Source organism: Syngnathus scovelli, chromosome 8, assembly GCF_024217435.2.
Source record: "Syngnathus scovelli strain Florida chromosome 8, RoL_Ssco_1.2, whole genome shotgun sequence".
NCBI classification, from domain to species: Eukaryota; Metazoa; Chordata; class Actinopteri; order Syngnathiformes; family Syngnathidae; genus Syngnathus; species Syngnathus scovelli.
In genome coordinates, this window is record NC_090854.1 from 15,019,545 (window position 1) to 15,035,031 (window position 15,487).

Below are 15,487 nucleotides of genomic sequence, written 5' to 3' on the forward strand. Positions count from 1 at the left end.
TTCCAATTTTATATGGTGTTGCTTCATTTTGTCTGAAACCATAGTCTTCATTTGTATGGTGTGGTTGGCCAAGTTTTGAGGTGACTCGAACCACATCCGAAATGTTTTTGTCAATATTCTGACATGTAGTATGTATTAACTTTGATTATTTTCTGTTTTACAGGTTTCGATTCTACTCCTCACTCTAATGCTGGTGTTCGCTAGCTTTGGAGTTCAACTGTTTGCTGGGAAACTGGCGAAGTGCAACGACCCCTATGTTCACAAACGGGTATGGCTAGAAAACCCTCCACCGTCTACGAGGAGCTGGAAGCTAAATTCGGCTAATATTATTTTTACACATACAGAAGCATAACTGTGTTTTTTGTGTTTGCCACAGAATGACTGTCACGGTATATTCAGGATTAATGTCAGTGTTTCCAAAAGTCTCAACCTGAAACTGAGACCTGGAGAGAAGAAGCCAGGATTTTGGGTTCCAAGAGTCTGGTAAGACCGCCCTTTATTATCATGCTGTATTTGAATTTAAAATGAATGTGTTGATATAATTCTGTCGCATTCCAGGGCCAACCCTCGCAACTTTAATTTTGACAATGTGGGAAACGCAATGTTGGCACTGTTTGAGGTGCTGTCACTGAAAGGATGGGTGGAAGTCAGAGATGTGATTATTCACCGTGTTGGACCGGTATACAGCTATTTATTTTTACCTTTTTTTTTTCTTTTTGCATAGTTGAAAATGCTGACATAGTGCTTGCTATCTTCTATGTGAGCAGATTCACGGCATCTACATCCACGTCTTTGTCTTCCTGGGGTGCATGATTGGACTCACTCTGTTTGTTGGTGTTGTCATTGCCAACTTCAACGAGAACAAAGTATGAGCTCTAAGTCACTTTCATGGGGTATTAGAGCCGAACTGAAATCGGAAAATATACTATATTATTCTAGAAAACAATAAAAAGAGCAAAAAAAGTCACAATTGTAAAAGAAAAAGCCTTTGTTTTAAGAAAATAATTAGAAGAACAAACCAAAATAAAACTAACCTTTTCTTTGGAAAAAAAACCCAACTTATTTTTTTCTCATGACCTTTTTTCTTATGACCTTTTTAATGAAGATTCTAACTTTATTTTGTAATATTACCACTTCTTTTCTGAAACATTTAAAGCAAATCTCTTAGCCTGAATGAATTCTTACTCATAATGTTATAATGTTACCCCTGTTACTTTTTCTTGAAAATTCCTTCTTCCTGATTAATTTCAACTATAATATCATGACTGTTTTTCTGACAAATAACTTTTGTTTTATAGCGTTTCCCACTAAAATTCAGATTTCGTTTTTTTCCAGGGCACTGCTTTACTGACCGTGGATCAGAGACGATGGGAGGATTTGAAAAGTCGTCTCAAAATAGCCCAACCTCTCCACCTACCTCCTCGTCCAGGTACGCATATGCATATTTATTAAATATTTTCACCACAGGTGTCAAATTCAAGGCCCGGGGGCCAGATACGGCCCGCCACATCATTTTATGTGGCCTGCGAAGACAAATTGTGCATCAAATTCGTGTGTCAATACTAGAATTCCAAATTGTCCTCACTTTTAATAATATCTTTTTTTTTTTAATATATTTGACCAGTTTTTACTCATCTGATTTGAAAACAAGTTATTTGTCAGTTTGTTTTGTAGCTTTTACTGTATATATGAGGTGCTCATACAATTATTTGTGTTGACAGTCATACGTAATGGCCCTCTGAAAGAAGTTATGACTACAATGCGGCCCACGAAAAAAAAAAAAAGAGTTTGACACCCCTGATTTACACCTACAGGAGTACAAATTGCTTTGGAGAAAGTTCCATCTTATTAAACTCACAATGTAGCACTCCTTTTCTAGGGGTATATATACCGCAGTATACACTGAGGGGAGATCGAAGCAGTGCATATCATAAATAATTGCTTTTTTGGATGTAAATTTACTCAAGGCAGGGTGAGATGGAGGTGAATGCTCGAGTTGTGTCAAAGCAGGCTAACATTCTCTAAGGGTATGTTGTTCAGACTCATGCTTCACCATGGCAACCAAATGAGATTCAACAGCAATGTTTGGCTTAGTATAAATGCAAGCATAAGGGGCATGGTTTAATTTTAAAACATTAAGTGGGGGAAGTAACTACCTAATGTTTTAATATATGAAGCAGTCCATGACTGCCATCCAGAGGACACTATGTATACTGTAAATGTATTTGTTTTGAGACCATTGCCTCTTTAAATGGGCGATTATTCCACCTGTAATCACCATTAACTAATAAAAACAGTTTTTTTTTTTTAAATGAATGCAATATTTTTAACAGAGAATGGGGGTTTCCGGGCCAAGATGTATGACATCACACAACACCCTTTCTTCAAACGTGGCATTGCTGTGTTGGTGTTGGCTCAATCAGTGCTGCTCTCAGTCAAGGTACATCCAATATTGCTCAGAACAGCTTAATATACACTATACATACATTAACATGACCCTTGTATTTTTTATTTTTTTTTAGTGGGATGTAGATGACCATGTAACATTTCCTCTTGCCACCATGTCGGTGGTCTTCACTCTTATATTCGTATTGGAGGTGAGTCTGCTCACTACTATCTACTTCAAGTTGGTGTTTACTGTTTAGATAAATGTCCTCGTGGTCATGTCCTTTTTTGTTGCCTAGGTAACCATGAAGCTAATTGCCATGTCTCCAGCCGGTTACTGGCAGAGTCGACGGAATCGTTACGACCTGCTCGTGACGTCGCTCGGCGTCATTTGGATTGTGCTTCACTTTGCTCTCCTGGTTGGAATTGCTGTTTATTTTATGAGGCTATGGTTATATGAATTTCATAAACCTAATGCCTAATAATTTTCTATTTAGAATGCATATACCTACATGATGGGCACATGTGTGATTGTCTTCAGATTCTTCACAATATGTGGGAAGCACGTAAGTCTTATTATATATTAAACTGTTTTAATTTAACTGGAAAGATATTGCCCTAATAAATAATTATTTATTTATTTATTTGCTCATTCATTCATATTGCTAGTGTTTATTATGGTCTAAATGCAGGATTAGGAAATGTAATGCTAAAACAAGTTTCAAGTTCTGATTCAGATTGCTAATTGGGCTGAAAACTAAATCTTAAAGATTTAGTATATTAATGTTACCAGTAATCATATTAAATGTTATAATTTTATACTACGGATAACAATACCCTCTGGTTGCAATCAAGGACTGTGCACCATTTTGCAACCAATAGAAATAATTCTTAACAATCTATTACAGTAATTTCTTGTTCTGCCTGAATGTCTCCAGGTGACATTGAAAATGCTACTGTTGACTGTGGTCGTCAGCATGTACAAGAGCTTCTTCATCATCGTGGGGATGTTCCTCCTGCTCCTCTGCTATGCTTTTGCTGGCGTCGTTCTTTTTGGCACTGTCAAGTACGGAGAGAACATAAACCGGTAAGGTTTGTCTGGAATAACACAGCAAAGGACGTCGAGTTGTACTGACTGTCTCACAACCACCTCCAGACACGCCAACTTCTCCACTGCGGGCCAAGCTATCACTGTTCTCTTTCGCATTGTTACTGGCGAGGATTGGAATAAAATCATGCACGACTGCATGGTAAGTAAGCAAAAAGAGAAGAACCTCAATGGCACCGACGTTGATCATTTGATATCGATATCTGCATTGGCTATCACTCTACATTCCCCGAGGTTATGTAAATAATTACAGGCCATTGCAATCGGTACTGCTGCACACTGTGATGGGATCCATTAAAAAAATATTTTCTCAGTGGTTCTTTAGTTTTGTTACCAGTATATCACAATTTATGCCAAATCAAATTGGAAGCTGCAAAATATATTGGGGGAGACAAATGAAAATCTTATTTTCCCCATAACATACAATCACTTTTCATACTGCACAATGAACTTGTAAGGCTACGTCCATACTGCAGATCAATGTGTGCAAACATCTCACTTATTAGTCAATTTCATTTTCTTGATGGTTATTTTTGGTGAACAAAGGAGGGTTGAGTGAGAACCTTGGAAGTTGTAAATACATACAGCAATGAGGTGAGACCTTACATGTGGGTTATATTTACATGCAGAATCTTGAATCTTGAATAATCGTTGTGCCATGTTAGTTACTCAACGTTGTGCTTTGTGCACATGCGTGTCGCTTAATAGAGGAATTGCGTTCACATCATAAATTGTTGTCAAACATTATTTTTGTAATGTGGATGTCTACAAAAAAAATCAGATTTAACAACAACAAAAATTCCAATTGGGCGTCATACCCTGTAGTGTGAATTTAGTGTCCACTTTTAAATTCATCAGAGATTGATGTGCTTCACTAAACACTGCTGTTTTGTTTTGCAACAGAGTTCAAAGTGTTAAATATGTTATTGTGTGAACAATAATTTCCGGCAGGCCTAAGTGACTTTTTATTGGTCAATTCAAGGGATGGATAATATTTTGTAGAAAATGTTATTTTACTATAAATCTAGTTCTGTGTTACAGTTGTCTTTAAAGCTTTTAGACTTTTATAAGTCCATGTTTATTTTTCCTCAGGTGCAGGCTCCATTCTGTACCCCGGATAAACATCGCTATTGGGAGACTGACTGCGGCAATTATGCCGGAGCCCTCATCTACTTCTGCTCCTTCTACGTCATCATAGCCTACATCATGCTCAACCTCCTTGTTGGTCAGTGCATGTGTCTTTTGCACTCACATACCTCACCTCTCATGTAAATTATTATTTATTTTTATTTATTTACTTTTATTAAAGTCATGTGTTATATTGTTATTTCTTTTAAATCAGACATTTGTACAGCGCCAGCAAACCAGAGGGGGGAACAATGTAGAATGATGACATGGCAAGATAAAGCAATACAGAGATGAAGCACACAGCGTGTATTTTTGTGATTTAATGGACTGTGTTTATCATTCTGCCCCCTCTGGCTCGTAAGGAAGACACAGATGGCGCTGACAGACAAAAGCTGTTGATGTGTTCTGCTACTTTAGCAAAGGAACAATCGTATCGTAACGGATTAAAGAGAAAAAGTCTTGAGAAACAGTCAGTGCAGGAGAAGAATTTGTCAAAGATGCTTAAGTGGAATATTTCTATTGTCGCGATGCAGCCATCATCGTGGAGAACTTCTCCCTGTTCTATTCCACTGAGGAGGACCAGCTGCTGAGCTACAACGACCTGAGACACTTCCAAATCATCTGGAACATGGTAGACGACAAGCGGGAGGTGAGCAATTACCGTACATACCACAGGGACTGAAAATTGAAGAGTACATGTATTTTCTTGGTAGTCAGACCTTGCTTTGCTGCTATAACAGCTTCCAGTCTTCTCTGAAAAAGTATTTTAGTTTTTTTTTGGAAGAAATATTGTGTTTATTTTCTTGCAGGGTGTGATCCCAACATCCAGGGTGAAGTTCCTGCTGCGTCTGCTCAGGGGCAGGCTGGAGGTGGACCTGGATAAAGACAAGTTGCTCTTCAAGCACATGTGCTACGAGATGGAGCGACTGCACAGTGGAGGAGATGTCACCTTCCATGATGTGCTCAGGTGAGCATGACAATACAGCATAAACACATGCACAACAACACTAAAGTGAAATAAATAAATCTGGGCAATTTGGCCAAATCAAGTTTACATTTATTCCTTCATTCAGTTATTATTTTTTGCGTTACGTGCATAGCCAACGCTGCAACTCAGTGGGGGTCAAACTTGTTGGACAAAGGACACCCAAAAAAAGTACCAAGTACAACTATCGTTGTTACATAAAAGTTAAATAAAAAATGCTTATAAATTAAATTATTGAAAACAAACACTTCTAAAGTATTAGTTTATGCAACGGCATTCTACTCAGAAATTAATTATAACAGAACTCTACTTAAATGCACTGTATCAGATTAAAACAAGAAAAAGCCACTGTAACATTATGCAGAATTTGAATATTTAATAGAGATAAAAAATATATAATATATATAAAATCCCAACCAGCTTATCTATTTCTGTTGCGCATTTTGTTTTCAAGTCACGCTACACTCAGAAAAATAAATCACTACTGCACAAATCAACAACAAAATAAGAGTATCGTCTTTTTCTCTGAAATGATGAGGTATAATAATTTAAATTTCTAATAAGCATGTCTGAATCGTGTATTTTATTCTACGTCCCTACAATTGTGTGTGTTGGCAGCATGTTGTCCTACCGCTCCGTGGACATTCGCAAGTCTCTCCAGCTGGAGGAGCTGTTGGCCAGGGAACAGTTGGAGTACACCATTGAGGAGGAAGTTGCCAAGCAGACCATACGCATGTGGCTCAAGAAGTGCCTAAAACGCATTCGTGCCGTGAGTTGCCTCCACGTGGCAGCCGGTGTCGCTGCCTCGGCATGTGCCCACGCAGGCATGTTTGACGCTTTGTCCTCTGTCTGTTTGTAGAAGCAGCAGCAGTCCTGTAGCATCATCCACAGCCTGAGAGAGAGCCAGCAGCAGGAACTGAGTCGCTTCCTCAACCCCCCCAGCATTGAGACCACGGTACCGAGCGAAGACCACAACGCCAACAACCCAGACAACCCCTCGCAGCCTGAGGTAAAAACACGTCACAGGAATGTCTGCAGGGGTACACGGAAAGATCTGTACTCTTTGTTCAGATGAGCGGCCTCCAGCAGTTGCTCAGTCCCACGTTGTCAGACAGAGGAGGCTACAGGCAGGACTCCTCCGACCTGGGCAAGCCGCAGAGGAAGCTGGGACAGTGGCGGCTGCCTGCAGGTGTGTGTGCAGACGTCCCCATTTGTCTCCATAGAACACCACCGCTTAGTGAGACATTGAGAAATCAATTTATCCTGGCATGGCTGCACTAAAATTGGTTCCTATAGAAAAAATGTTTTGGATGATTGTCAGACAGGGTTGATATTCAAGAAAAATCTGATTTTACAAGTCATTTATACTGGCTCATTTCATTAGATCTGATTTTACCTCAGGTTTTGGCCCCTAGTATGTATTTTCTCATCTGTGTGTGCGTGTTCGTGTCAGGTCGCACCAGCGTCAAATCCATCGTTTGTAAGATGAACCCTGTCAACGACGAGGCCTCCTCGGGGTCAGAGGTGAAGAAGTGGTGGACCCGTCAGCTGACAGTGGAGAGCGACGAGAGCGGCGACGACCTCATCGACATTTAGGTCTATCGGCACTGTGCTTTTTTTTTTTTTTTAACCTTTAATGACCTTGGATGTATGTGTTGACTCCTGACCGGGTCAATGAAGAAACTGTATTATTTTGAATCTAGAGACACTATTTTAGCCAAAACGTCAAGCTGATACCTCTGGGAAACATATTTCCTGTCCTCTGCAAATGTTGCTTTGTAGGCACATCTGGCAAGTGTGAGAGACGAGGACACGCTGGATCGATGAAGGAAAAGCTGCTCTTGTTTGTGTATTCAGCTGCAAGGCTCTTTTCATGTCGCTTTCACTTTATTTATCATATGCATATGGATTTTCTTATGGTCACTTTATAGACGTCTGTACGGAAGATACAGAAGAGGATTAGGGCCAGTGGAAAAAAAAAAGGGGGGGGGGGGGGTGACAGGATTCTGACTTTTTTTCTCAGAATCCTGACTTTAAAGTGAGAATTCTCACTTATATAAACTGGTGATCGGAATAATAACATTGTGTTTAAACAAGTGCGTGAAGCTGAAAATCCCTGCCCGACTGAATATTACTTTAGTGATTCACAACAAAGCCAAGTATTCCCAGAATTCTGAGAATAAAGTCAGAATTCTGACTTTAAAGTGGGAATTCTCACTTTAAAGTCAGAATGCTGACTTTAAAGTCTTTAAAGTCAGCATTCTGAGAATAAAATCAGAATTCTGACTTTAAAGTCACAAAGTCACTTTAAAGTGAGAATTCTGACTTTAAATTCTCACTTATATAAACTGGTGATCGGAATAATAGCAATGTGTTTAAACAAGTGCGTGAAGCTGAACATCTTTGCCCGACTGAATATTACTTTCGTGATTCACAACAACGCCGAGTATTACCTTATCTTCACTTTTGGAGTGTTGTTATTAGCGATTTGATTTGGTAATGTTGCATAGTGTCCCCCAATGTATTTGTATGCAGCTATTAAGATTATTTGGAGCTTTACTCAGTTTTTTACACACACTGATGTTATCTGAAGTGTTCACTGAAAAAAAAATAGATTATATATAAGACTGTGGATATTATTAAATCTCTACAAACCTATCTTCTAATTAAAGGCTTATGGTCATTCATAAAGAAGAAGAGTAGTTTATTTTTGTAAATACTGATATCACATGACTTTTTCAATTCATAATCTCCCTCAAACTCAGATGCATCAAGGATCGTATACGTCTCAATTACGGCCACCCACAGGACACAGTTAGTGCCACTTGGTGGAAGTCAGCATTCTACTGAGTGCTGATCACTGAGTGATCACAACTTTGGTAAGTTGCTAATTGTGTAATTTTATTGGTTTTCCTATGGAGAACAATGCACTCCAAATACCCCAAATGACCACTTGACCAAATAAATGGCTCTACCAGAGTCCATTGGGAAACAAAACAAACAAACCAGATGGTAAGTGCAGTTGAGCAGTTCAAAGATGCTATTGTTCATTCCAGAATATTTACTGCAATTGACTATCGCTCTACTCCCAAAAATATTTTGATCCTTTTATTTTGTGCAACCACTTGGTAAAATAAATTCAACAAACTGTTCTTTTTCAGTGTACTTTGGTGAAGAAGAAATATTCATTCAATTACAGAACCGTAGATGGATTCTATGCAAGCAATGCAATTGCTTTGACAAGGCCGGGATGATAATGCACACAAAAATGAGAATGATCTCCTCATTAGAGTCAAATGATGAGCAAGGTAAGCCATTTTTTTTATTAAGCTGCTCCGGTATGACACCACCACTTAGTGGTTAGGAATAGTTCAATCTGTTTCCATATAGTCCATGACCTCAGATTTTTTTTTTTCCCCCCAGCACTAGTTTTATATGCTCAAGACAGATTTTAAATTGTGACAAAGTTGTTAAAAGTGGCATCTTATGAAAACAAGTCAGGACTCATTGCATTGTTGAAATGGAATCCAAGAAGACACAAACATACTTTAGTGTGCATCAATTTTAAACTTGTTTTTGTCCTCAAATTGTATTCTACAATTTCTTTCTGACACTCAGGGTTAGTTTCAGAACCAATTGACTAATGTGCTCAAATTCATAGAGTTGAGCGTTTCCCCCTTAACAAGGACCCTTGTTAGACACATAATTAGCCCAATAAAGGAGACAGGCTCTTGGATTGTCCATTCAAAAGCTTGCTAATTTCTCATCAAGTGTGTACGGGCCCTTGCTCGTGATAATGAACGCGACGGAGCGCAGCAGAGAATCAGCTGCCGGTGGGACACCCAGTCGTTCTATAGAAATCTTGACTTTTTGTGGCACATTCCAGGCCCTCGACGAGTGAGTTCTCTGAGCGACATATGGTCCTGTAGGGAAACAGTGTGACATCGGGCCTCGCGCTAATCAACAGTCTTTAATTTGCCCCTTTTTGCTCGCCCTTTTCTTCTCCGCCACCATCGCCTCTTAAGCTCTACTAAGCTCACAACCGACTCATCAAAGCACCTCTCTCCTCTTTTCTTCTCATTTGAGCCCTGCGTGGTGTAACATTTGTGTCTTTTAATTGCCTCTGCGAAAGACGCCGCTTCATACGGGGCCCGTTGTTTTTCGCCCAGCCCCCCCCCCTCCGCCCGTCAATTTCCATCATGCATGTCCGCAGCTTACTTAAGGCACTTTGGTAATTGGCCAGGAAGTTCTTAAGTGTGGTGTCTGTCTGAAAGTGGAGATTACCTATAATTAAAGTCCACCACTGGCTGCGCAGGCTTGTTTCCTTCCCAGTGAGATGTTACCTTAAGATCCCTACCATCACTTTTACTGAACGCACCTTTTCTCATTCTACTCAAGATGCAAATTCTTGAAGTGAAATTAGTCATAAATACCCTATTTCCTCAAATATTGACTTCTCTAATACACACCATGTGACGATCACTCGTCACAAATTAAACTAGTGCGACACCACCTAAATAATCAATGCTTAGTCCATTTTTCCTCATTATGTTTGAGGGTAAGCAGCAACAACCTTTGGGTAGGGGTCTGTTAGACCCTGGACAGGTCGCTGTAGCCAATCGCAGGGCGAGTGGAGACAAACAACCAAAATTCTTTGCTTTATAGATAAGGTAGCAACCGACCGCCTGCATCGCATGTCTTGTCAGCTTTCCTGCCAGGTCCAGGCCTGATCTTGTCCATGCGTTTCCAACCAGATGGCTATTACTACAATAATTTGGAAAAAGTAGCTAATTATTTTAGCAGCAGGTGGGAAAAGCAATTAACAACTGGCATAATGTGTTGATTAAAATCCATTCCACTGAAAATGAAGGTAGAAAAGCTTGCTTGTTTTCCATTTTGTCGCTTGGCGCCTATCCACTGGCCGCAGCTGTCACTCCCTGAAGACCAAAGTGTCACTTTTTGACCTCGCACTTTTGGCTTTTTGGTGTGAGGTCGCAGCCAAATATCATCTTGAGAGAGAGAGAGAGACAGATACTGTATAGATATGGCCTCGAAGGGTTTCTATTTTTGCTGTCTACTTTTAGTCATTACGTGTTTGAATTTTGTCAGATTCAATACACCAATGCAAAAAATGAATCCAACAGCCTTTTTGCCAATAACTTACATGCCAGCATCATTCGAGTAGATTACAGCCTTTTACTCTCCGTGATCTAATAGCTTTGTCGCGACCCATGTTGGGCTCAAGACAGCAGATTTGGAAACCCTGTCGTATAGGGGTCGATAGTTTTAAATGAGTTTAGTTTTTGACGTAAAAAAAAAAAAAAAAAGGCTTTTCCCTCATTGTTTGGCCCCCTTCCAAAAAAAAAAAATCAAATCATTTAATTAAAAATCCTCTTTCATGCTTGGCATGTACCCCCAGGTTTATACCACTGTGGAAATGTTTAAAAAAAAAGTCATTTTCGATCTGTGCGCTAGTCGATTGCCACCCCACTGAACGCAGAGCACCAAACGAGACGGCGCACTTTGTCACCCGAGCAGCAAAATCTAATTTTCACTAAATACCTAATCAGTCCCATTCAAGTGATTCTGGTTTCTTGCCTCCCTACTTGTACACCTGGCTTCTTTAATCACAGGGCCACCGGTGCTTTGTCTAATCTTGCAGGCGAGACTGAAATATGGGTGGAAATTTCACAGAGAAATCATACGTGCTTAACCCAATTCAATTACCCACCGATCAAAGCAGAAAGGCCTGTAATTGCAGTGAAAGGTTACCTAAGACTTCATGCACATGCAGGGTATTATTAGCACAAAATAATGCATACCTGCAGGGGGTGCTGTGCTCAAACAATTAAATTTTCCCGCAGAGAGCAATCTTACAGATCACTGAGAAAGCGTTTTTAATGTGACTATGTATAGCCCTTGGTGAGACATTACCTTATAATTTTGTGTTTTTAATTCTGCTATTATGCTAAATTGCGCATGCATATGGTCGTTTGGGAGTGAGGGAGCAGAAAATGGATGTGACATTACAGGGAAAGTGCATAATAAAAGGTAATTGCAGAAGAAGTGACTTTGCTTTGTGAGCACTGGGGAAGAATATATCAAAATGACAAAGTGACATGTTTAAAAGTTCTGAAGTGACAAAAATGCAAATAGATGAGAGCAGGTGAGAAGCTAACACTAATTTAAAACCGATAAAGCAAATTGCAGTGTTTTCGAATTTTGATTAGATTAAAAGAGTTCAGATTAAAATTATGATCAGATGCAGCATTTTCAATCACACTAAAAATGTTATATGGGCAATCAGAAACTTATCTGTCCCATAATGCATTGCACTTGCATCACAATATTTAAAAGTTTCAGCAGTTCAATTGCAATTCATATCAAGGTAAATTGGAGATGTGAAAATGATTGTCACAGAGATTGGACCATCAACCTCTTTCTCTGTCCTTACTGTGCAAATAATTTGCTGTGATGCTGTCACGGTAAATACCAAAAATCTGTGTCTTTCCAAATCAGATCTTCACTGTCTGGAAGAAGAATCACAACATCACACAAACCATGAAGGACGAGGTTATTCTCTCTCGTGTTGACTCTTATATTATATTTGACTATGTGTGCACAGGTTTGTGCGTATCATATGTGTGTCCCGGTTTATGGATCAATAATATGTGACAGGTGACGAGTTAGAAGTTATATTTGTTAAGCAAATTTGATTCGCATCTCTTTTCACATCCTGATTGGCTGCGTAAAACAGACAAGATGGAAAATTGCAATTGACAGCTTCTACCTGAGCTGTTGCAAACAAATCTTTTTTCATCTGTTGTAATTAAATTAGACATAATTTTGTGGATAGCTCTCTTCCTTATATAGCTGTATGAAAAGAATAAAGACAATTAATATTTCCTTCCTGTACACTACATTCAACATTGACTGTCACTGTGGACTGATTAACTCTGTCTTTCTCTGTCTTACACACACACTCCGGAACACTAATGACTCATAAAGCTCTCGCTGCCACCTCAACTTGACAAATGGCAAATGTCAGCGGCATATTCTCCCGGTAGGCATAATTTTATTAAGTGCAAATATCACTGCGCTCCTTAGGAGACACTCAAAGGTTAGAGCAGCAGCTGTAGCGGGTTTCATGTGTGTTAGCTGGGCTCCCTCGAGTTGATGGACACAAGCAGTCAAGCATGTGGAGGGACGCGCTTAACTAAATGCAATGAGCAAAGATCATGTTTATTTAAAAGCCTCAGACAAAAAGAGGTAAGGACTAGTGCTGGATATAGATCTTTTTTTTTTTTGCCCCGTTTAGTGGCTGTGGTAATTTGTTGACTCACTCATCCATGCACAGTCTTTATGTTTAAGGCTACCTTGCAGACAGGGGAAGAAGGGGCAATTTTTTTATTTTATTTTTTTATTTTTTAAATTAAGTGGAATGTCAAGTGATGTATAGCCTACACCTCTCAGCAGGGCCCCTCAATTATGAAATAAAATGTTAATCATGATTAGTTTAGTAACATTTGAAATCACGGTTATTCAAATGATCATTGATTTTTTTGGTACAAAATAAGAAATTGTTTAATCATAAAATATATATATAGTATTAACTTTTTTGGAGGGGGTAGACACAACCTAAAACTGACAACAGCAGCAACAAGTCACTGTCATTCAGCTGTCACTTCCATCTCTGGAACTTGATACGAGTTGCATTGTGACAGCCGTCATTCTAATTTGAGAAGCAAACCTGTGCTAGCCCGAGCCCTGAAAGGTCCCAACCCATGTGGGCAAGCACATCTGCCTACATGATTCCCATATATTGTAAGGTTTTACCTCTGCTGTTTCTATTTTGAGATGGCCTGAACGTCAACCTCTGTCTCTCCATGTCGCCAACGGTCATTGACCTCGAGTGACGATGAGATTCTAAATCTTTGCAACGAGTCACACGGTGAGATTTCATGGCGAATAAACGTCACAATAAGTCGCTTTGTCACAAATGGAATGACAGGTACTTCTGAAAAGTTGGTACTTGGAAGCTTTTGAGGTCTTCTTGTGTCAGGTTGTGTCTTGTTAAGCCTTCAAACAAGATATGATGGGGAAATTGTGCCCACCCACCAAGTGTGAAACTAAACAACCAATAAAATTGTGTATCTACGTATTTCTCCAAATGTATCTGAGCCCTTTTGAATTAAGCTGTAGAATAAATTTTGAAATTATGCTCAACTACTATAAATAATGGCATGGGTCCTGAATTCATTTAAGAAATGGTAGTTGTATATTAACCAGGTAGGTTTCCGAGGTCAGCAAACTTGGGTCAAATAATCAATCTACTTTGCTTTTAATGTCTTACATTATTTTGTGTCTAAATGCTATATTGTGCCATTAAGCATGAACACACATGATAGCAGCCACATACTCAAATGTTCAGTAAAGCTAAAGATCAGAGTGGTATTTGTGTTTGGTGATGTTATGAAAATGATATATGATTGATCCTGTAGAACAGAGCATGGGTGAACTTCATTAGCCACACATAAGTCGCTCTTGAGTATAAGTCGCACCACTGGGCAAACTATGAAAAAAACTGTGATTTATAATCCAGAAAATACTCTTGCAGAATATCTTTTAATGCCACAAAACAAATTCTGTAACTGACCAATAGTTTACTGGGCTATATGACTGTAAAGTCATACCTTTAACAAATTCCAGGTACAACTTGCACAAAAAATATCCGACAGTATGATGATCATCTCATCAAGGAATAGTGGATTGTCCTTTACACCTGATGCAAAAACATCTGGGCTCTTCTATTAAGCACACAGAGACGCACATACACACACACGCACACGCACCAGATTTTCACTTTGCAGCTGCTACACGGTGTACTGGAAGCTCCTAAGGGTGTGTGTCTGCTCTTAGCACTAACCCCAGTATCACTTCTCGCGCCTGTTCCTGCTCTCCCTTTCGCTGTCTCCACTAGCACGGCTGTAAGATAATGTGACAAGCTGTCAATCATCTGGGAGCCCGGGGGTGCCGTAGACAAGAAGGTTTTAGGCGCAACACTTTTGTGAGCATCACCGGGGAGAAGGCAACAGCGGGGATCACATCACAGACCAGGTCTCACACATTTTTTTTTTCTCAAACGATCTCTCGGGTTCTTTATTTTGACCTCTTGAATGGAAGTAGTTGTCGGGCTTGCAGCGGATAATCCCAGTATCCCTCCCATCTTTCCACACATGGGCCCACACTGGGCAAGCTGCTGGCTGGGTGCTGCCACTCTTCCATTCTGAGTCTTGATGTGTTGTGATAGCGCTGTCATTTAAGGGGCCAAAGACACCTGTGGAGTCGATGGGTTAAGTTAATGGAATAGGACAGGACTTAATATCTGTGTCTGTCTCGAGGCAAGCAAACATTCTGGCTCATGTGGCTGTTTGGACGGGTATGAAGTATACAATCAGTAGACATAACATTAGGTATACCTGCGCACCTTTTGACAGTTCTAAAATAGGACTACAAACTAGCGCAATTATTTATTATAAACTTCATAATATTAGGTATGCTTGCCCAAAATATAGGTAAATATCTACCGTATTTTTCGCATTATAAGGCGCACCTAAAAACCTCAAATTTTCTCAAAAGCCGGCAGTGCGCCTTATAATCCAGTGCGCCTTATATATGGACCAATATTGAGCCACTACAGCAGGCGTGTCCAAAGTCTGGCCCGCGAGCCAAATGTATATATCTTATATATGGACAAAGTTTTAAAATGGGTCATTCATTGAGGGTGCGCCTTATAATCCGGTGCGCCTTATATAGAGACAAATTTTAAAATGGGCCATTCATTGAAGGTGCGCCTTATAATCCGGTGCGCCTTATAGTGC

General features: G+C 39.7%; 1 protein-coding gene across 5 annotated transcripts in view; it reads left to right on the forward strand.

The window, feature by feature from the left end:
- nalcn (sodium leak channel, non-selective) overlaps positions 1-8,303 on the forward strand; it is a 42,976-nt gene extending 34,673 nt beyond the window's left edge. For all 5 annotated transcript variants that reach the window (XM_049728276.1, XM_049728277.1, XM_049728275.1 and 2 more), the window contains 18 exons: positions 164-268; positions 377-483; positions 559-679; positions 768-866; positions 1,336-1,429; positions 2,334-2,440; positions 2,523-2,597; positions 2,685-2,804; positions 2,883-2,951; positions 3,324-3,472; positions 3,542-3,635; positions 4,586-4,718; positions 5,155-5,270; positions 5,431-5,588; positions 6,225-6,375; positions 6,466-6,615; positions 6,678-6,795; positions 7,060-8,303. In XM_049728276.1, coding sequence (XP_049584233.1) covers positions 164-268; positions 377-483; positions 559-679; positions 768-866; positions 1,336-1,429; positions 2,334-2,440; positions 2,523-2,597; positions 2,685-2,804; positions 2,883-2,951; positions 3,324-3,472; positions 3,542-3,635; positions 4,586-4,718; positions 5,155-5,270; positions 5,431-5,588; positions 6,225-6,375; positions 6,466-6,615; positions 6,678-6,795; positions 7,060-7,202 — 2,109 coding nt within the window. In that variant the 3' untranslated portion in view covers positions 7,203-8,303. The remainder of the gene's footprint in view (positions 1-163; positions 269-376; positions 484-558; positions 680-767; positions 867-1,335; positions 1,430-2,333; positions 2,441-2,522; positions 2,598-2,684; positions 2,805-2,882; positions 2,952-3,323; positions 3,473-3,541; positions 3,636-4,585; positions 4,719-5,154; positions 5,271-5,430; positions 5,589-6,224; positions 6,376-6,465; positions 6,616-6,677; positions 6,796-7,059) is intronic.
- Positions 8,304-15,487: the final 7,184 nt, after the last annotated feature.